Source organism: Notolepis coatsorum, assembly GCF_963971535.1.
Source record: "Notolepis coatsorum genome assembly, chromosome: 10".
NCBI lineage: Eukaryota > Metazoa > Chordata > Actinopteri > Aulopiformes > Paralepididae > Notolepis > Notolepis coatsorum.
Genome location: NC_140174.1, coordinates 85,777,993 through 85,801,139, shown reverse-complemented (window position 1 = coordinate 85,801,139; position 23,147 = coordinate 85,777,993). Strand labels below are relative to the sequence as shown.

The window sequence follows — 23,147 nt, the reverse complement described above, 5'->3', positions numbered from 1 at the left end:
TGGACACATCACACACCATCGGTGTGTGTACTGTACGTGTGCTGTCATAGCTCCACCTACAGGCCTAATGGAGAACACCAGGAGAACACCAGGATGTGAATGGAGGGTGAATGTGAGGTATATCGTGTAAATAAGTTTTGATTGATCGCAAGACTACACTGTAAAAAAAATAATAATAATAAGTTACCAGAACTTAAAAATATTGAGTTCAGTTACTGTGCATTAAGGTTTTCAGTTTTCAATCCATAATAAGTTAACAGAAAAATAAGTACACAACCACATTATTTCAACCTAATAAAACTATGTTTATTGTCATTGTTTTAAGAACACAAGTTGACTTTGTAATACTCACATTTTGAGTAAAAAAATTGCTTTTAACATGTGCAATGTTCAATGAAATAGAAAAATAAATTATAAAATGTGTTGATTAATCCCACTGGTCACAATGGTGACCGTAATAATGTGTTTGTTATAAGGCTCTGCAAATGTTACTGAATGATGTAGCAATGTATTTCCAGCTAAATTGAAATAATAAACAAATAAAGGGTCTCAATTAAATATGTGGTAGTAAAAAGAACCTGTGGGAGGATTTCAACAAGATAAATGCGACAACAGTGCAAAATATTTTACTATAATATTTCAAAGCAAAAAAAAAAAAAAATTATAATTTTTTTTGTTTTTTTATACTGCTGCCCCCTGTGCCTATGCAAATGCCCCCGCGTGCCTATGCAGGCACGCGTGCCTAGGGTTGCCTACCCCTGATCTAGACCAACGTAAATTAAAGCTTACTGACAATAAAGTTGATAGGCATCTTTACCCTTGGCGGTCAGTTACACTGACGTTGTGTTGTCCGTCCTGACTTGCCTCTCACCGGGTCTATTTCCATACTGGAAAAGAACCACTTCCGTAACCTCCTCCTGGGGTGAAGAGGAGGCCAAGAGGGACCACGGAATGAGCAGATGCCCTCATACCGAGCAGGCGTATCACGGACAGCGCCGTAACCGTCCTAGGACGAAACCTCCCGAGCGTGTCGCAACACGCTCTGAGAGGGATGCCCATAGCACTCCACCCGTTGACTGGGAAGAGGAGTACTCTACTTCCAGTCTACAGCAACCCCAGGCTGGTAGGAACCCTGCCTGGCATGAGACCTGACGATCCACCTTGACCGCCAAGGACCAGAACGTCGGTAGGGCAGAATACACTTCGTAACCCCTGACGACGCAGAGGCCCCAGTGCGGCCTCCACGCACTTGGTGAAGATGCGGGCAGCCAGAGAAAAGCCGAACGGCAGCCCCTGGTACTCATACGCTAACCCTGTAAGGAAGCGTAGGTAAGCCCTAGGACGGAAGATCGGGGATGCGAACACGCATCCTACAGGTCTATGGAGGAGAACCAGACCCCCACCTGACAGTGTTCAACAGGTAGGAGACGATCCAAAAAATACTGAACCTTCCCATGGTCCAACATGGGTCTGACACCCCCCCCCCCTCCCGATTTCTCAGGCACCAGAGAACACCGGGAGGAAAACGCCACAACGATGGCTTGCTTCGTCCACAGAGATCAGATCTTGTCGACCAGAGCTGTCACTGCTGGTGACCCTGACAATAGGGTCTGTACCAAACCCGAAAACGGGTGGGGTTGTGTAAATACAAGTCCCCGCCTCAGCGTTCTCTCCATCCACCTCGACATATGGTACTGCTGTAGCCATATGTGATGACACTCCCAACGCACCCGCCGCCATGTGGCGCAGGTCCGCTAGGAACTGTAGATAGGCGGCCCGGTCCCACCCTCTGTGCGTAGCCAACCCTGGACCCGTGCGAGCAGAGCGTTCCGTTTCGGGACATCTGACCCTGACACTACCCACGAGGCAATCGCACCCAAGGGGGGACCCCGACAGAAAGGGCCGGTTTGATACGGGGGAAGCTGACATCAGTTTTAGGTGACAAAAGCTCCCCCACTGAACACCCCTCCAGAACATGCTGAGGAGTTGTTCTGCAGCCGGACATGCAAGGTGTGAGGCCCCCATGGGTTCCTACACACCGTAGCCATGCAGTGATATTACTACCACCCAAATCACGCGCGCCTGCGAGACCACTGTCAATCTTTCAGGAGTGGGAGGCACCAACATGATACCTGGCCTGGCGAAGGCGAGGCCGGGGAAGCCCGCACTGTGTGCCTCAAAAGGTTTCGAGCCCCCCTGCTGACAACACTTATAGTTGACAGACGTAACACCAGGCTCAACCAACACAGCTTATGGTGTGGGAGCCGCTTGGCAGCACAACATTCTCACGGACAGACCCAGGCTCAGCCATCAACTGGGTGTCAGCCCCTATCCCCATGAGAAGCGAAAAGTGGGGCCACCCGCGCTTCAACGAAGGCACGCGGCCCGCAGCCAAAGGAAACAATCAGAGCCCCCTTTTTCCGCTGGTGTTGGGGGAGGGAGTGATCGGAGAGCGGGCTGCTCGCGGCAGGACGGCGACGGCTTGTATATTCCAAGCCGAGCCCATCCAACATGGCCGATCCCTCAGCCGCCAAGGCTGTCGGCCTTGTGGACACCTGTCGATTCAACGCCCAGGATACCTCTGGCGGGGGAAACATGGCCGCCTGTCGAGGGCCTCGTCATCGCCGCTGATCCTCTGCGGAGAGGGGAGTCCTGAGCGGTTATAGCTTGCGGCTAGGTCAAAGCTAATAACGTCAACAACCTCGCGCGATGTGTCGACGTTGGCTGGCCCTCAAGGCCCCGCCACCAGACACAATTTTTTTATAGAAAAAACAGCAATTCGAACACAGTTACTAATCGCTGCCAATTCCATACCGTGGCGGTACAGGCTTTAGCAGCCCACCAGCCACTCGCCGGGCCGACCCACCTCATGGCATCGGCCGGGCAGGGCACTGTTTCAACATGTCAAAAGCAAAGGACTGATGCTAACACGGAGCACCAGTGGTGGTTGCAACCAGCAACCTCCACTGTGGTGTGCACCATGAAGGGGTTAATGAATAAATGAACTAACACCACGAACATACTGTAGAATGGGCAAGCCCATGCACACAACGTTAAGGGGAGGCGGACCAGAGAGAACCAGTCCCGTATTCATTCATAATATTCACAACAGCACACCAGCCCTAGACCTCAGCCCATTTACCCATAAAGGTAAACAAAGCCCCCCCGCACTACTCCCCCAGTAGACACCGATTGACCGTCAGCATGAATGGTTGAGAGGAGGGAAGACTGTAGTATAGACAGACATTCCCGTAGCAGAGAGACAGAACAGAAACAGTAGCCCAATATAGCATAGCGTTCGACGCTAATGTGGACAGAAAACAGTCAGCTGAGCCACAACACTGGCCGCCGCTAAATTCCACCCTGCAGCAGTATAGCTCTACTGCCACCCGCCGGGCCGACTCGCTCTCAAGCATCGGCTTCCGGGTGGGACACCGTCCAACCCCGCCGGGGCACAGGATCGATGCTACCTGGCTACCTAGCCACGGCACACCCGCCCTGCACCCTGTTGTCAACCCATTTACCCGTAAAAAGGGTAAAATAGGACTCAGCAAAACCCCCCACATTAGCTACCGACTGACCTTCATCAATGAACCAGTTAAGAGGAGGGAAAAGCGGCAACATCCCACGGCGGGGAACATTAGAACAGTGCCCAGCATTTCAGCATTAGTGTTAGCATTAGCATTAGCATTAGCGTTAGCATTAGTGTTTAGCAGCACGCTCCAGGATCGCTTGGAAACCGTCCACTTCAGGGGAACGTTCACCAAACCATCCCGCCCCTGGCGCCGACACACAACTAACACTAGCATCAATGCCTGATGACACAGGGCCTACCTGTGTGCGAGCCGGCTCGATAGCCAACCTCGCACGCTGTCCCTCGATCTGTTGCCACAAGACGAGGGAACATCAGAATAGACCCGACGTGTCGTTGGAACATACCCCGAAGATTCCAGGGGTAAGCAAATCTCCGTAAGCACTCAATATTATCTAAACTTTTCATAACAACTAGTTGCATAGGGTGTCATGCATCCGCTATGATGGAAACGAAAATAGAGGAAGAGTGAGTGGTGGCCACGCCCAGTACTATATAATACGGCAGTAGGGGCGGGGCCTGGCAGGTGCTGGGTGTATTTGGTTTTATTCGTTGATGGAGTACACTAGGTACATGAGATGAGGTATATCTCGGTATGGCTTAAGAGCGGGACGCGATGCCAGTACGAATATATAACTAATGTTAACTAACATGTTACCAAAACCTGTCACTTCTGCACCAAAAGGTTCCAGGTTAGAAACTTGTTGCTTTCAAATATTAGAATATCTTCCGTGATGGCGGCTGAGTGGCGCAGTGGGCAAGGCGCTCGCCACTAACGCAGGTGATACTGGTATCGAGCCCAGCTCTCTGCGTTGCTACCGGCTTGGCCAGTCGTCATACTAACACAATTGGCAGTGTTAGAGGGTGGGAAAGCCGGTGGGTGGGGATTGGACGTTGTGGACAGCGACTCCTACAGGTCGGTTGGGGGACGCCTGCACAGCAGAGACAGGAAGTATCGGGGGCAGCGTGAGCCTCCCACGCGTTACTCCTCGCCACTGAGAGTTCGAGCTGTCTGGTGAAAAGATGCGACAGGCTGCCTCCTCGTGTACCGGAGGGGACACGTGATGCAAGGCTTCTATCCTCACTACAGCCGACCAGTGGGAGGCATAGTCTAGCAACGTTCAAGACAGGGGAGGGGAGAATTGTAATTACGAAATTGGGATGGAAGAAAAATAGAAAAATAAGGAGAAAAAGTGGATAAAAAAAATAGATATCTCTTCCGGCCTCAGTTGTGCGACAGTAGCTCGGGAGGTAGAGCAGTCGTCTGGTATTCCGGAGGTTCCCGGTTCAATTCCTGCTCCTCCCGGGCAGCGTGTTGAAGTGTCCTTGAGCAAGACACTAAACCCCTAATTGCTCCCGATGTGCAGGTTGGCACCTTGCATGGTTGCCTCCGCCATCGGTGTGTGAATGTGTGAGTGAATGGGTAAAATGTGATAGAACAAATTGTAAAGTGCTTTGGATAAAAGTGCTATATAAATGCACCATTTAGCATTTTATGTGTGTGTGTGTGTGTGTGTGTGTGTGTGTGTGTGTGTGTGTGTGTGTGTGTGTGTGTGTGTGTGTGTGTGTGTGTGTGTGTGTGTGTGTGTGTGTGTGTGTGTGTGTGTGTGTGTGTGTGTGTGTGTGTGTGTGTGTGTGTGTGTGTGTGCATGAACATGTATGTGTGTATGTGTATGCGTCGCTTGTGTTACACTTGCTACTAACTACATGTCCCATAATGCTTTGCTCATGGCCCACTGTGACACATGGATGGAGATGTTAGCTGTTATTGGCTGAGAAGGATGGGTACTTCAAAGATGTCTCACTCTCTGTGTGTGTGTGTGTGTGTGTGTGTGTGTGTGTGTGTGTGTGTGTGTGTGTGTGTGTGTGTGTGTGTGTGTGTGTGTGTGTGTGTGTGTGTGTGTGTGTGTGTGTGTGTCTCTATATCTGTCTCTGTGTGTCTCTATCTCTCTGTGTGTGTATCTCTCTCTATGTATGTGTGTGTATATCTATCCCTGTCTCTGTGTCTCTATATCTCTATCTCTCTGTGTGTGTATCTCTCTCTGTCTGTAGTGTTGTTTTGCGTGTGTGTATGTCTCTCTCTCTCTCTCTCTCTCTCTCTCTCTCTCTCTCTCTCTCTCTCTCTCTCTCTCTCTCTCTCTCTCTCTTTCTCTCTCTCTCTCTCTCTGTCTATGTGTCTCTCTTCCAGAGTGGTTTCACTCCTCTACATATAGCTGCTCACTATGGGAACATCAACGTAGCGACTCTCCTTCTCAACAGAGGAGCCGCTGTCGACTTCAAGGCCAGGGTAGGCACACACACACACACACACACACACACACACACACACACATACACACATACATGCACATACACGTACATACTCTCTTAGCTGTCCATCGTGTTCGATGATGACGCTTGCTCCAGGGATGGGGAGAGGGGGGGGTGGGGGGGGGGGAGTTAGCGACGCTGCCGCTGGTGCCACTTCTCGTGGGCGTTGAGTCCGATCCTTGAGCCGCACACCCGTCCACAGATGGCGCAAGGGAAGCCAGATACCTGGGGGATGCCAGCCGCCCGCTGGTGTCGTTGCGTGCGCCTCTCAGATCTTCGGTCTTGGTTCGTTTGGTGTATTTGGGAAACTGCAGTGGCACAAGTGACTTGCCAGGCTGATCTGTCGAGTGCCAGAGTTTCAAGCTGCGTGATGTTTGCACACTTTAGGAGGTCCCTGGTGTAGTCCTTAAAGCGTCTCTTTTGGCCTCCAGCAGCCCGCTTTGCTCCTCTCAGTTGGCCATAGAGGACTTGGCGGGGCAGGCGGTGGTCAGGCATACGTATGGTGTGCCCTATCCAACGAAGATGTTTTTTGGCCACAGCTGCGGCCATACAGATTGAGTTGGTGTTGTTGAGGATGTCTGTGTGGGGGACTCGATCTTCCCAGGTCAGGCCGAGGATCCTTTGGAGGCAACGGATGTGGAAAGCGTCCAGGTTGGTGATGTGCCGGCGGTATGGGGTCCAGGATTCTGCTCCATAGAGCAGAGTGGAGAGACATACTGCGTTGTAAACGGCAACCTTGGTGCTGATCTTCAGGTTTCGGTTTTCAAAAACCCTGCTGCGTAGGCGTCCAAAGGATGATGCCGCTTTATTGATACGTGTGTGTATCTCCGCGTCAAGGGAGCAGCATGAGGACAGAGTGGAGCCGAGGTAGGTGAAATGATCCACTGTTTTGAGTGGAACACCGTTTATGTGAAAACTGGGAGGTGTAGAGGTTCGGGAAGTGAGTTGGGACATGACTTCGGTTTTTTGTATGTTGACCTGGAGACCGAAGGATTGGTACAGGCTGGATATGGTGTCGAGAGCATGCTGCATAGACTCTGGACTGTGAGCTAAGATGGCACAGTCATCAGCGTACTGTAGCTCACATACTTGGCAGGATTTTGTCTTTGTGTGTGCCTGGAGCCGGCGGATGTTGAAGAGGCTACCATCAAGGCGGTATTCCACATGGACACCGTCTTCATGTCCCATGGCTCGGCGGAAGAGGCAGGTGACGGCAGAGAGGAGGAGATTAAAGAGCACCGGAGCCAAGACACAGCCCTGCTTCACCCCAACATTAACCTTAAAGGATTCTGACTGGAGTTCACCCGTCTGGACTCTGGCTTGCATCCCGTCATGCAGCTGCTGAAGGATGGAGAGAAACTTGGGTGGTACCCCAAGTTTGTTGAGGTGTTTCCAGAGCAGCTCACGGCTGATGGTGTCGAAGGCTTTGCTTAGGTCTATGAAGGCTATGTAAAGATCCTTGCGATGCTCTCTGCTCTTCTCTAGCAGCTGCCTCAGGACAAAAACCATGTCGGTGGTGGATCTGGTCTTCCGAAAGCCACATTGAGTTTCCGGAAGCGCAGCTTCAGAGATGTTTTCCACCAGCCTGTTCAGCATTATCTTCGCCAGCACTTTCCCTGCGATGGAGAGGAGAGAGATTCCTCGGCTGTTTCCGCAGACTGCTCTGTCCCCTTTCTGCTTGTAGATGACCACAATGTTTGCATCCTTCCAGTCCTGTGGGAGGGTCTCATGTTCCCAGATGTTGCAGATCAGGAGGTGCAGACGGCGCGTGAGGAGGTACCCTCCGTGTTTGAAAACCTCTGCTGGGATGCCATCGGGTCCAGGGCTTTTATTGTTCTTTAGACCCGCAATGGCTTGACTGGTCTCAGAGAAGTGTGGTGGGGTGTCCAGGTGCATGACTGGTGGCATGTCTGGGAGATTATCCAGGATATGTGGGTCAGTGGGGTTGGTGTGATTGAGTAAAGACTCAAAGTGGTTTGCCCAGCGGGTGAGAATCTCATGTCGGTCCTTAAAGAGTTTAGAACCGTCGACTGATCGAACTGGAGCAGTCGCCCGCTTCCTGGGGCCATGCAGTGCTTTGATGGCATCGTAAAAGCCCTGGATGTTGTGGCAGTCTGCCAGGCTTTGGATCTCCTTCGCCTTCTGTATCCACCAGGCATCCTCCATAGTCCGGAGGGCTCGCTGGGTTGCTGTTCTTGCTGCAGCTAAGGCAGCTTTCAGGGTGGGAGAACCAGGGCAGGACAGGAGGGCTTTGTGGGCTTCATGCTTGGTTTTTAGCAGGGACTGTATCTTGGCTGAGTTACAATCAAACCAGTCCTGGTGTCGTTTCCTCGTCTGGCCAAGTGCCTCAGAGGCTGCGCTGTGGATAGCCTGGCGCAGAGCTGGCCAGTCAGCTGATTCCTCCGGGATCTTATTGAGGTTTTCAGCAAGGAGCTGTCGGAGGTGGTTTTTTGAGGTGGGGGTGTTCAGTGCTGCAGAATTTAGTTTCTTATTAGGTGCTACCCTCGGTCCACGGGGTTGGATACTCATGAGGAGTTTGGATCTGACCATGAGGTGATCAGTCCAACACTCGGCTCCACGCATGACTCGGGTGGTAAGGACGTCCTGTCGGTCTTTTTGGCGTACAATCACATAGTCCAGGAGATGCCAGTGTTTAGAGCGGGGGTGTTGCCAGGTGGTTTTGAACCTGTTCTTCATCTGGAAGATGGTGTTGGTTATGACCAGGTGGTGTTCTGCACAGAGGGAGAGGAGCCGAAGCCCGTTGTCATTTATCTTCCCTACTCCATGTCGGCCAATAACTCTGTCCCATACCAGGTGCTCCGTGCCCACTCTAGCATTGAAGTCTCCCATTAATATGAGCTTGTCCGTAGCTGGAGTTTTCTGTAATATTGAGTCGAGGGCTCGGTAGAAATCCTCTTTGATGTTGAACTCAGCATCTAAAGTTGGTGCATAAGCACTAAGGAGAGTGGCGAAGCGTCCCTTTGCAAGGGGGATGCGCCATGTCATTAAGCGTTCGCTAACACCGATGGGGGACTCTGGGATGCGTTGCAGCAGTTGGGACTTCACAGCGAAGCCTACTCCATGGATGCGGCGAGTGCCTTCAGGGACCCCCTTCCAGAAGAAGGTGTATCCTGCACCAACCTCTGTCAGGGAGTCCTCTCCATGTAGTCTAGTCTCGCTGAGAGCTGCAATGTCGATGTTATACCTTGCGAGTTCCAGGGCCACGAGTGCTGTCCTGCGGTGTGGCCTGTCAGGTGTTTCAGCCAGGTCCAGCAGTGTGCGAACATTCCACGAAGCAATACATAAAGGCTTATTTCTTAATATTTTAGTTTTTCGACCGCAAAAGGGGATGCTCCGACGGTTGCGGTATACATACACATACATAAATGCACATACACGTACATACACACGCATAAATACACATGCACAGGTTACAGAGAGCTTACAGAGAGGTTAGAGGTTGTTTCAGTTTGTCAAGAATCAAGAGGTTTATTTGTCACATACATACCAGGGCATACAGTGAAATGCGGGTGTTTGTGTTGAACCCTTTAAACCAACGCTAGTTTCCTTTGCTCGGATATCATTAGTTAGTCATTAGTCTCATCCAGTGAGCAACATGGATCTAGTTGTAAAGACACAGCTGATCTGATAACAGTTTGGAATGAAGCCCAACGAGACGATGTCATTATTCATTGTAGTTATTTGTAGAAAATAATCCTCATTCAAGATGTCCTGATCGCAGAATCACTCTATGTTCCTCAACTTGTTTTGTGTGTTTGTGTTTGTGTGTGTGTGTGTGTGTGTGTGTGTGTGTGTGTGTGTGTGTGTGTGTGTGTGTGTGTGTCTGTGTGTGCATGTGTGTGTGTATGTGTGTCAGAATGACATCACTCCGCTCCACGTCGCGTCCAAACGAGGAAACAGCAACATGGTGAGACTACTGGTGGAGAGAGGAGGAAGAATAGACGCTAGAACCAAGGTACACACACACACACACACACACACACACGTCACACACACACACACACACACACACACACACACACACACACACACACACACACACACACACACACACACACACTGGTGGGGAGAGGAGGAAGAATATATGCTAGAAACAAGGTACACACTCACTACTGCACACTACACACACACACACAAACACACACACACTGGTGGAGAGAGGAGGAAGAATAGAAGCTAGAACCAAGGTACACACTCACTACTACACGCCACACACACACACACACACACACACACACACACACACACACACACACACACACACACACACACACACACACACACACAGACACTGCTGGAGAACCAAGGTACACATACACACACCTCTCTCTCTCTCTCTCTCTCTCTCTCTCTCTCTCTCTCTCTCTGCTTGTTTCTCCAGGATGGATTGACTCCTCTCCACTGTGGAGCTCGGAGTGGACATGAACAGGTGGTTGAGATGCTGCTGGACCGAGGTGCTCCTATACTGTCTAAAACCAAGGTACCTGTTTGTCTGTATGTCTGTCTGTCTGTCTGTCTGTCTGTCTGTCTGTCTGTCTGTCTGTCTGTCTGTCTGTCTGTCTGTCTGATTGACTGTCTGACTGTCTAAAACCAAGATACCTGTTTGTCTGCCTGTCTGTCTGTCTGTCTGTCTGTCTGTCTGTCTGTCTGTCTGTCTGTCTGTCTGTCTGTCTGTCTGTCTGTCTGTCTGTCTGTCTGTCTGTCTGTCTGTCAGACAGACTTGATGTCGATCGGGTCCCTGACTTGTCAGACTTGTCTGACAGACTGACTGACTGACTGACTGACTGACTGACTGACTGACTGACTGACTGACTGACTGACTGACTGACTGACTGACTGTCTGGCTGACTGTCTAAAACCAAGGTACCTGTTTGTCTGTATGTCTGTATGTCTGTCTGACTGACTATTTGACTGTCTAAAACCAAGGTACCTGTTTGTCTGTCTGTCTGTCTGTCTGACTGACTGTCTGTCTGACTGTCTAAAACCAAGGTACCTGTCTGTCTGTCTGTCTGTCTGTCTGTCTGTCTGTCTGTCTGTCTGTCTGTCTGTCTGTCTGTCTGTCTGACTGACTGACTGACTGACTGACTGACTGACTGACTGACTGACTGACTGACTGACTGACTGACTGACTGACTGACTGACTGACTGACTGACTGACTGACTGACTGACTGACTGACTGACTGACTGACTGACTGACTGACTGACTGACTGACTGACTGACTGACTGACTGACTGACTGACTGACTGACTGACTGACTGACTGACTGACTGACTGACTGACTGACTGACTGACTGACTGACTGACTGACTGACTGACTGACTGACTGACTGACTGACTGACTGACTGACTGACTGACTGACTGACTGACTGACTGACTGACTGACTGACTGACTGACTGACTGACTGACTGACTGACTGACTGACTGACTGACTGACTGACTGACTGACTGACTGACTGACTGACTGACTGACTGACTGACTGACTGACTGACTGACTGACTGACTGACTGACTGACTGACTGACTGACTGACTGACTGACTGACTGACTGACTGACTGACTGACTGACTGACTGACTGACTGACTGACTGACTGACTGACTGACTGACTGACTGACTGACTGACTGACTGACTGACTGACTGACTGACTGACTGACTGACTGACTGACTCACTCACTCACTCACTCACTCACTCACTCACTCACTCACTCACTCACTCAATGGATGTCTGCCTAACCAACTGCACGTGTGTCTCTCTCTCTCCCTCCCTCTCTCTCTCTGAGTACAGAATGGTCTCTCTCCCCTCCACATGGCAACTCAAGGGGACCATCTGAACTGTGTCCAGTTGCTGCTGCACCACGAGGCGCCTGTTGATGATGTCACCAACGACTATCTGACAGCACTGCACGTCGCTGCCCACTGTGGTCACTACAAGGTCGCAAAGGTCATCGTAGACAAGAGGGCCAATCCCAATGCCAAGGCTCTGGTGAGATAGATAGATAGATATCTAGTATCTGGAATATGAATGTGTATATAAACATATTATCCTGAATAAGACCTTAACCAGGATATTAGCTAGTATCTGGAATATGAATGTGTATATAAACATATTATCCTGAATAAGACCTTAACCAGGATATTAGCTAGTATCTGGAATATGAATGTGTATATAAACATATTATCCTGAATAAGACCTTAACCAGGATAACACATTTTAAACCAACTGTTCAACTTCAAATATACACAATTACTCTGGTGTCAGCCTGAAAGGATCTTTTCACTCTGTATTTTAATATATTAGATACATTATCTGACATAGACATTTTCAGCTAAGCTACACGGTGCTTTTTACAGCTGTAGCCCTATTTTCAGAAATTTCGCCTAAAGGTACATGCCTAAGTAAATGGAAGATTGCTCCACTTCTACAAGGCCAATTTGCATGTTCTTCGTATCTAGGAACATCTAGGGACCTGGGGGTATGTATTTCCAGTGTCAGATATATTGTGTCTGTTACTAGGCTTGAGTAAATTGTAATGAAAAGAAGGAGAATATAAATTATGATTTATTTTTGCATCTGTGCCGGTGAATAACACCATGAAAACATTGAGGATCTTTTGATTTCGCTCACTGAGCTCATTCACCACCTTCTTGAGATCAAATGTAAAACAAAGCTAAGCAAATGAATAAAGGGAAGATGATTAAACAGAAGGATTTGTAGATACAGTAATAAATAATAATCAATTTTAATTATAAATTCATATTTGACCTTGAACTTGACCTTGACCTTATTATGGTCAAATCATACATCTATGGATAGAAAAAAGGCTCCTCTTTCCAATGGCAGGGTTAAATCTGGATTTAGACATTTCCTTGCGGTTTTACGATAAAAGAGATATAATTAGCATTTTTTCGCTAAATTCTTATTTTCGGTAAATCGTATAAAACATCGGTAAAAATGAAAATATACACTTTGACTGCTGTTTTGATAGGGTTATGGTCTTTACTCAAGGGCCCAGGGCCCTCATGAGGACGATTCGCAATGCCACTTTGCCGACCTCTGGTGTGCATTTCTTTTAATACAATATATAGATAGAATTAAAGCCCTATTGAGGCGGTTAGGTGGCCGAGCGGAGATTGCGTTCGTCACCAACCCCGGAGCTGTGAGCTGGATTCGCCTGTTCGAATCCAGCTCACAGCTCCGGGGTTGTCACCAGCTTGGCTGGCCGTCCACACTAATACAATTGGCTGTATTAGAGGGTGGGAGAAGCTGGCGGGGTGGGTCCGGGTCATTGTAAACAGCGACTCCTACAGTTCGGTCGGGGCGCCTGCTAAGCGCGGATAGGACTTGAGGGGGATAGTGTGATCCTCCCACACGCTACGCCCTCTCAATGAGAATCCGCGCTGCCAGGTGAAAAGAAGCGGTGATTGGCTGGACGTGTGTCGGAGGAAGCACGTGGTAGCCTCCACTCTCCCAGATGATCTGACTGTGGGGGGTAAGTGCGCAGCGACCAGCAAGGGACTGGGAATTGGCATGCGACTAACATTGGGATGGGAGAAAATCGGAGAAAAATGGAGGGGGAAAAAGATCAATAAAAAAAAACGTTTAGAATTAAAGCCCTATTTGTTGCCTGTCGATTGCCCTTTCAGGTGACAGAATCCGTTCAGCGGTTCTCGAGTTACATGCCGATATGTGAGGCGTGTGCCAAAGTACACATTACCACCCCGACTCCCGGGGCTCTCGCTCCGTCAATCATTTGGCGATCTCGAAAAATGTTGGACAGGGTTGTAGCCAATGAGTGTGGCTTTCCAATGATACCCCACATCGATTTATGATAAAGAAAAGCAGGGTCCCCTTCTAAGGGGACCTTAAGGTTTAACAGGTTATTAAAGACATGTTTCCTTGTGTGTGTTAGAATGGCTTCACCCCACTGCACATCGCCTGTAAAAAGAACAGAGTTAAAGTGATGGAACTCCTTCTGAAGCACGGAGCCTCCATACAGGCCGTGACCGAGGTAGGAGGGGGCTGTGTGTGTGTGTGTGTGTGTGTGTGTGTGTGTGTGTGTGTGTGTGTGTGTGTGTGTGTGTGTGTGTGTGTGTGTGTGTGTGTGTGTGTGTGTGTGTGTGTGTGTGTGTGTGTGTGTGTGTGTGTCTGTGTGTGTGTGTGTGCATGCGTGTGTGTGTGTGTTTTCACTTTTTACATGAGAGAGCCAGCAGATTCTCATCTCACCTCACAAATAGATTTGCATCTTGCTGCATGACCCCCACATAGAGTGCCTCAGACTACATCATCATTATCAGTCTACATCATCATTATCAGTCTACATCATCGTTATCAGTCTATATTATCAGTCGACATCATCATTCTCAGTCTATATTATCAGTCTACATCATCATTATCAGTCTACATCCTCATTATCAGTCTATATTATCAGTCTACATCATCATTCTCAGTCTATATTATCAGTCTACATCCTCATTATCAGTCTATATTATCAGTCTACATCATCATTATCAGTCTACATCCTCATTATCAGTCTATATTATCAGTCTACATTATCATTATCAGTCTACTCCCTCATTCTCAGTCTATATTATCAGTCTACATCATCATTATTAGTCTACATCATCATTCTCAGTCTATATTATCAGTCTACATCATCATTCTCAGTCTACTCCCTCATTCTCAGTCTATATTATCAGTCTACATCATCATTATTAGTCTACATCATCATTCTCAGTCTATATTATCAGTCTACATCATCATTCTCAGTCTACTCCCTCATTCTCAGTCTATATTATCAGTCTACTCCCTCATTCTCAGTCTATATTATCAGTCTACATCAGGGGTGCCCAACCGTTTTTGAACCAAGATCTACTTTTTAATTTACCACCTAGCCGAGAGCTACCAGCCAACATTGTATATTGTAAGCCATCATTTGAGGCTTTATAAAAGCAGCATAATGAACACAAATCTGTCAGTGCCGAGTCTGACCTCATCTTAAATAACAAACAGCATAGCATGTTGTAGTTAACAAAGAGAGCTTTTTTTTTTTTTTTTTTTTTTTTTTTTTTTATATATAATCAAATTTTATTAATCGAGATCTATTTGAAATCAGCCCGCGATCTACCTGTCGATCGCGATCGACTGGTTGGGCACCACTGGTCTACATCATCATTCTCAGTCGATATCCTCATTCTATATTATCAGTCTACATCATCATTCTCAGTCGATATCCTCATTCTCAGTCTATATTATCAGTCTACATCATCATTCTCAGTCTACTCCCTCATTCTCAGTATATATTATCAGTCTACATCATCATTCTCTGTCTACTCCCTCATTCTCAGTCTATATTATCAGTCTACATCATCATTATCAGTCTACTCCCTCATTCTCAGTCTATATTATCAGTCTACATCATCATTCTCAGTCTACTCCCTCATTCTCAGTCTATATTATCAGTACATATTATCAGTCTACATCATCATTCTCAGTCTACTCCCTCATTCTCAGTCTATATTATCAGTCTACATCCTCATTATCAGTCTACTCCCTCATTCTCAGTCTATATTATCAGTCTACATCCTCATTATCAGTCTACTCCCTCATTCTCAGTCTATATTATCAGTCTACATCCTCATTCTCAGTCTATATTATCAGTCTACATCCTCAATCTCAGTCTACATCCTCATTCTCAGTCGACATCCTCATCCTCATTTTACATCTTCAGCCTCAGTCTACAACTATTCTGAGTATACTCCCTCATCATCCATTGAAGTATGCCTCTTATTGTCACTATGAATGCTTTGCAATAATAATATACATACAGTAGAAACTATATTTCCAAAGTACTTAACCACAGAAATGCCTCTCTCTCTCTCTCTCTCTCTCTCTCTCTCTCTCTCTCTACCCCAGTCGGGTCTGACCCCCATCCATGTGGCGGCATTTATGGGACACGAGAACATAGTCAGCCAACTGACCAATCACGGTGCATCACCAAACACAACCAACGTGGTGAGTTGAGGACGTGGATCTCCTTCTTGCTAGGCAGACCTGGTTCAGACCTGGTTCAGACCTGGTTCAGATAATTCAGACCTGGTTCAGACCTGGTTCAGACCTGGTTCAGATGGTTCAGACCTGGTTCAGACCTGGTTCAGACTTGGTTCAGACCTGGTTCAGACCTGGTGTAGATGGTTCAGACCTGGTTTAGATGGTTCAGACCTGGTTCAGATGGTTCAGATCTGGTTCAGATGGTTCAGACGGTTCAGATCTGGTTTAGATGGTTCAGACCTGGTTCAGATGGTTCAGACCTGGTTCAGATGGTTCAGACCTGGTTCAGACCTGGTTTAGATGGTTCAGACCTGGTTCAGAGCTGGTTCAGACCTGGTTCAGACCTGGTTCAGATGGTTCAGACCTGGTTCAGATGGTTCAAACCTGGTTCAGACCTGGTTTAGATGGTTCAGACCTGGTTCAGACCTAGTTCAGACCTGGTTTAGATGGTTCAGACCTGGTTCAGATGGTTCAGACCTGGTTCAGATGGTTCAGATGGTTCAGACCTGGTTCAGACCTGGTTTAGATGGTTCAGACCTGATTTAGATGGTTTAGACCTGGTTCAGATGGTTCAGACCTGGTTCAGACCTGGTTTAGATGGTTCAGACCTGGTTTAGACCTGGTTCAGATGGTTCAGACCTGGTTTAGATGGTTCAGACCTGGTTCAGACCTGGTTCAGATGGTTCAGACCTGGTTTAGATGGTTCAGACCTGGTTCAGATGGTTCAGACCTGGTTCAGACCTGGTTTAGATGGTTCAGATGGTTCAGACCTGGTTCAGACCTGGTTCAGACCTGGTTTAGATGGTTCAGACCTGGTTCAGACCTGGTTTAGATGGTTCAGACCTGGTTCAGATGGTTCAGACCTGGTTCAGATGGTTCAGACCTGGTTCAGACCTGGTTTAGACCTGGTTTAGATGGTTCAGACCTGGTTTAGATGGTTTAGATGGTTCAGACCTGGTTTAGACCTGGTTTAGATGGTTCAGACCTGGTTTAGATGGTTCAGACCTGGTTTAGACCTGGTTTAGATGGTTCAGACCTGGTTCAGACCTGGTTTAGATGGTTCAGACCTGGTTCAGACCTGGTTCAGACCTGGTTCAGATGGTTCAGACCTGGTTTAGATGGTTCAGACCTGGTTTAGATGGTTCAGACCTGGTTCAGATGGTTCAGACCTGGTTTAGACCTGGTTCAGATGGTTCAGACCTGGTTCAGACCTGGTTTAGATGGTTCAGACCTGGTTCAGACCTGGTTCAGACCTGGTTTAGATGGTTCAGACCTGGTTCAGATGGTTCAGACCTGGTTCAGATGGTTCAGACCTGGTTCAGACCTGGTTCAGACCTGGTTCAGACCTGGTTTAGATGGTTCAGACCTGGTTTAGATGGTTCAGACCTGGTTTAGATGGTTAAGACCTGGTTTAGATGTTCAGACCTGGTTCAGATGGTTCAGACCTGGTTCAGACCTGGTTTAGATGGTTCAGATGGTTCAGACCTGGTTTAGATGGTTCAGACCTGGTTTAGACCTGGTTTAGATGGTTCAGACCTGGTTTAGATGGTTTAGATGGTTCAGACCTGGTTTTAATGGTTCAGACCTGGTTCAGACCTGGTTCAGATGGTTCAGACCTGGTTTAGATGGTTCAGACCTGGTTCAGATGGTTCAGAGCTGGTTTTGATGGTTCAGACCTGGTTTAGATGGTTCAGATGGTTCAGACCTGGTTCAGATGGTTCAGACCTGGTTTAGATGGTTCAGACCTGGTTCAGACCTGGTTCAGACCTGGTTTAGATGGTTCAGATGGTTCAGACCTGGTTCAGACCTGGTTTAGATGGTTCAGACCTGGTTCAGACCTGGTTTAGATGGTTCAGACCTGGTTCAGACCTGGTTCAGACCTGGTTTAGATGGTTCAGACCTGGTTCAGATGGTTCAGACCTGGTTTAGATTAGGGATGTCCCGATCCGATCACGGATCGGGATCGGCGCCGATCACATGCTTTTCAGAGGATCAGGGATCGGGAAAAAATAATAATAAAAATCAGCAGTCAAAAAAATAATTATTCAACAAACATGACCATGTCCACGTCTTAAACTCATACGGAGGCCTTAGTTTTGGTTTTAAATTACATATAATATATCATCATTAATGTATTTATTGTCACACAGAGCAGAATATTTGTCCACAACAAACACATTCCCTTTAATTTACACCGTTGCAACAAACACATTCCCTTTAATTTAGACCGGTGTTCTGCCACAACAACACGTCGCTCCCGAAACACGGTTAATATCCACTGACTTGAGCAGCTAGACTTAATGTCAGAGGTTTGGAACTAAGCATTTTAAAATAGAAAGTCAAGCCAGTTGCAATGTTTGCAAGGAGGACAGGCTGGAGGCGAAGTTTTCAGACTAACTTTTTACCTGGAGGATAACGTCAATTATTTGCTGTGACTGAGGATTATCGTCTGCGTTTCAGACCAGAATGGACCATTACGTAAGTCGAACACTGAATGTATACTAATGTGCAAACATATATTGAAACTTTTAATATTTCTCATATGAAGCAGAAGCACATTTCTCAGGCTGAATGTAATAACAAAAGCCTCCGCGCTCGTGCCCCGGACTATAGGCAACATAGGGGCTTGTCTCGCTCCGCCAGTTTCTGACAAAAATGCGTCAAAATTGATTACTAATGTGAAAGATCGGATCGGAAACGATCGGATCGATAGATATTTAAAATCACATGATCGGGATCGGATCGGGAGCAAAAAAAGGCGATCGGGACATCCCTAGTTTAGATGGTTCAGACCTGGTTCAGATGGTTCAGACCTGGTTTAGATGGTTCAGACCTGGTTCAGACCTGGTTTAGATGGTTCAGACCTGGTTCAGATGGTTCAGACCTGGTTCAGACCTGGTTCAGATGGTTCAGACCTGGTTCAGACCTGGTTTAGATGGTTCAGATGGTTCAGACCTGGTTCAGATGGTTCAGACCTGGTTCAGATGGTTCAGACCTGGTTTAGATGGTTCAGACCTGGTTCAGATGGTTCAGACCTGGTTCAGACCTGGTTTATATGGTTCAGACCTGGTTCAGACCTGGTTCAGATGGTTCAGACCTGGTTCAGATGGTTCAGACCTGGTTTAGATGGTTCAGACCTGGTTCAGACCTGGTTCAGACCTGGTTCAGATGGTTCAGACCTGGTTTAGATGGTTCAGACCTGGTTCAGATGGTTCAGATCTGGTTCAGACCTGGTTTAGATGGTTCAGACCTGGTTCAGATGGTTCAGACCTGGTTCAGACCTGGTTTAGATGGTTCAGACCTGGTTCAGATGGTTCAGACCTGGTCAGACCTGGTTCAGATGGTTCAGACCTGGTTCAGATGGTTCAGACCTGGTTCAGACCTGGTTTAGATGGTTCAGATGGTTCAGACCTGGTTCATATGGTTCAGACCTGGTTCAGATGGTTCAGACCTGGTTCAGATGGTTCAGACCTGGTTCAGATGGTTCAGACCTGGTCAGACCTGGTTCAGATGGTTCAGACCTGGTTCAGATGGTTCAGACCTGGTTCAGACCTGGTTTAGATGGTTCAGACCTGGTTCAGACCTGGTTCAGATGGTTCAGACCTGGTTTAGATGGTTAAGACCTGGTTTAGATGGTTCAGACCTGGTTCAGATGGTTCAGACCTGGTTTAGATGGTTCAGACCTGGTTTAGATGGTTCAGATGGTTCAGACCTGGTTCAGACCTGGTTTAGATGGTTCAGACCTGGTTTAGATGGTTCAGATCTGGTTTAGATGGATCAGACCTGGTTCAGACCTGGTTTAGATGGTTCAGACCTGGTTCAGACCTGGTTTAGATGGTTCAGACCTGGTTCAGATGGTTCAGACCTGGTTCAGATGGTTCAGACCTGGTTCAGACCTGGTTTAGACCTGGTTTAGATGGTTCAGAACTGGTTTAGATGGTTCAGACGGTTTAGATGGTTCAGACCTGGTTTAGATGGTTCAGACCTGGTTTAGACCTGGTTTAGATGGTTCAGATGGTTCAGACCTGGTTCAGACCTGGTTTAGACCTGGTTTAGATGGTTCAGACCTGGTTTAGATGGTGGTTCAGACCTGGTTTAGATGGTTCAGACCTGGTTTAGATGGTTTAGATGGTTCAGACCTGGTTTAGACCTGGTTTAGATGGTTCAGATCTGGTTTAGATGGTTCAGACCTGGTTCAGACCTGGTTTAGATGGTTCAGACCTGGTTCAGACCTGGTTCAGACCTGGTCAGACCTGGTTCACATGGTTCAGACCTGGTTCAGATGGGTCAGACCTGGTTTAGATGGTTCAGACCTGGTTTAGATGGTTTAGATGGTTCAGACCTGCTTTAGATGGTTTAGATGGTTCAGACCTGGTTTAGACCTGGTTTAGATGGTTCAGACCTGGTTCAGACCTGGTTTAGATGGTTCAGACCTGGTTCAGACCTGGTTCAGATGGGTCAGACCTGGTTCAGATGGGTCAGACCTGGTTTAGATGGTTCAGACCTGGTTTAGATGTTTCAGACCTGGTTTAGATGGTTCAGATGGTTCAGACCTGGTTTAGATGGTTCAGACCTGGTTCAGACCTGGTTCAGACCTGGTTCAGACCTGGTTCAGACCTGGTTCAGATGGTTCAGACCTGGTTTAGACCTGGTTCAGATGGTTCAGACCTGGTTCAGACCTGGTTCAGATGGTTCAGACCTGGTTTAGACCTGGTACAGATGGTTCAGACCTGGTTTAGATGGTTCAGATGGTTCAGATGGTTCAGACCTGGTTTAGATGGTTCAGACCTGGTTCAGACCTGGTTCAGATGGTTCAGACCTGGTTCAGAACTGGTTTAGATGGTTCAGACCTGGTTCAGATGGTTCAGACCTGGTTCAGATGGTTCAGACCTGGTTCAGACCTGGTTTAGATGGTTTAGATGGTTCAGACCTGGTTTAGATGGTTCAGACCTGGTTCAGATGGTTCAGACCTGGTTTAGATGGTTCAGACCTGGTTTAGATGGTTCAGACCTGGTTTAGATGGTTCAGACCTGGTTCAGATGGTTCAGACCTGGTTTAGATGGTTCAGACCTGGTTTAGATGGTTCAGACCTGGTTCAGATGGTTCAGACCTGGTTCAGACCTGGTTCAGATGGTTCAGACCTGGTTTAGATGGTTCAGACCTGGTTCAGACTTGGTTCAGATGGTTCAGACCTGGTTTAGATGGTTCAGACCTGGTTCATACCTGGTTTAGATGGTTCAGACCTGGTTCAGACCTGGTTCAGACCTGGTTCATATGGTTCAGACCTGGTTCAGATGGTTCAGACCTGGTTCAGATGGTTCAGACCTGGTTCAGATGGTTCAGACCTGGTCAGACCTGGTTCAGATGGTTCAGACCTGGTTCAGATGGTTCAGACCTGGTTCAGACCTGGTTTAGATGGTTCAGACCTGGTTCAGACCTGGTTCAGATGGTTCAGACCTGGTTTAGATGGTTAAGACCTGGTTTAGATGGTTCAGACCTGGTTCAGATGGTTCAGACCTGGTTTAGATGGTTCAGACCTGGTTTAGATGGTTCAGATGGTTCAGACCTGGTTCAGACCTGGTTTAGATGGTTCAGACCTGGTTTAGATGGTTCAGATCTGGTTTAGATGGATCAGACCTGGTTCAGACCTGGTTTAGATGGTTCAGACCTGGTTCAGACCTGGTTTAGATGGTTCAGACCTGGTTCAGATGGTTCAGACCTGGTTCAGATGGTTCAGACCTGGTTCAGACCTGGTTTAGACCTGGTTTAGATGGTTCAGAACTGGTTTAGATGGTTCAGACGGTTTAGATGGTTCAGACCTGGTTTAGATGGTTCAGACCTGGTTTAGACCTGGTTTAGATGGTTCAGATGGTTCAGACCTGGTTCAGACCTGGTTTAGACCTGGTTTAGATGGTTCAGACCTGGTTTAGATGGTGGTTCAGACCTGGTTTAGATGGTTCAGACCTGGTTTAGATGGTTTAGATGGTTCAGACCTGGTTTAGACCTGGTTTAGATGGTTCAGATCTGGTTTAGATGGTTCAGACCTGGTTCAGACCTGGTTTAGATGGTTCAGACCTGGTTCAGACCTGGTTCAGACCTGGTCAGACCTGGTTCACATGGTTCAGACCTGGTTCAGATGGGTCAGACCTGGTTTAGATGGTTCAGACCTGGTTTAGATGGTTTAGATGGTTCAGACCTGCTTTAGATGGTTTAGATGGTTCAGACCTGGTTTAGACCTGGTTTAGATGGTTCAGACCTGGTTCAGACCTGGTTTAGATGGTTCAGACCTGGTTCAGACCTGGTTCAGATGGGTCAGACCTGGTTCAGATGGGTCAGACCTGGTTTAGATGGTTCAGACCTGGTTTAGATGTTTCAGACCTGGTTTAGATGGTTCAGATGGTTCAGACCTGGTTTAGATGGTTCAGACCTGGTTCAGACCTGGTTCAGACCTGGTTCAGACCTGGTTCAGACCTGGTTCAGATGGTTCAGACCTGGTTTAGACCTGGTTCAGATGGTTCAGACCTGGTTCAGACCTGGTTCAGATGGTTCAGACCTGGTTTAGACCTGGTACAGATGGTTCAGACCTGGTTTAGATGGTTCAGATGGTTCAGATGGTTCAGACCTGGTTTAGATGGTTCAGACCTGGTTCAGACCTGGTTCAGATGGTTCAGACCTGGTTCAGAACTGGTTTAGATGGTTCAGACCTGGTTCAGATGGTTCAGACCTGGTTCAGATGGTTCAGACCTGGTTCAGACCTGGTTTAGATGGTTTAGATGGTTCAGACCTGGTTTAGATGGTTCAGACCTGGTTCAGATGGTTCAGACCTGGTTTAGATGGTTCAGACCTGGTTTAGATGGTTCAGACCTGGTTTAGATGGTTCAGACCTGGTTCAGATGGTTCAGACCTGGTTTAGATGGTTCAGACCTGGTTTAGATGGTTCAGACCTGGTTCAGATGGTTCAGACCTGGTTCAGACCTGGTTCAGATGGTTCAGACCTGGTTTAGATGGTTCAGACCTGGTTCAGACTTGGTTCAGATGGTTCAGACCTGGTTTAGATGGTTCAGACCTGGTTCATACCTGGTTTAGATGGTTCAGACCTGGTTCAGACCTGGTTCAGACCTGGTTTAGATGGTTCAGATGGTTCAGACCTGGTTTAGATGGTTCAGACCTGG

General features: G+C 47.8%; 1 protein-coding gene across 1 annotated transcript in view; it reads left to right on the top strand.

The window, feature by feature from the left end:
- Positions 1–23,147, top strand: part of ank3b (ankyrin 3b) — a gene marked incomplete at its 3' end in the record, with an annotated part of 393,887 nt that overhangs the window by 162,709 nt on the left and 208,031 nt on the right. Inside the window, 6 exon segments of the mRNA XM_084323081.1 lie at positions 5,781–5,879; positions 9,780–9,878; positions 10,305–10,403; positions 11,713–11,910; positions 13,838–13,936; positions 15,841–15,939. Of these exon segments, the coding sequence (XP_084179207.1) occupies positions 5,781–5,879; positions 9,780–9,878; positions 10,305–10,403; positions 11,713–11,910; positions 13,838–13,936; positions 15,841–15,939 (693 nt within the window).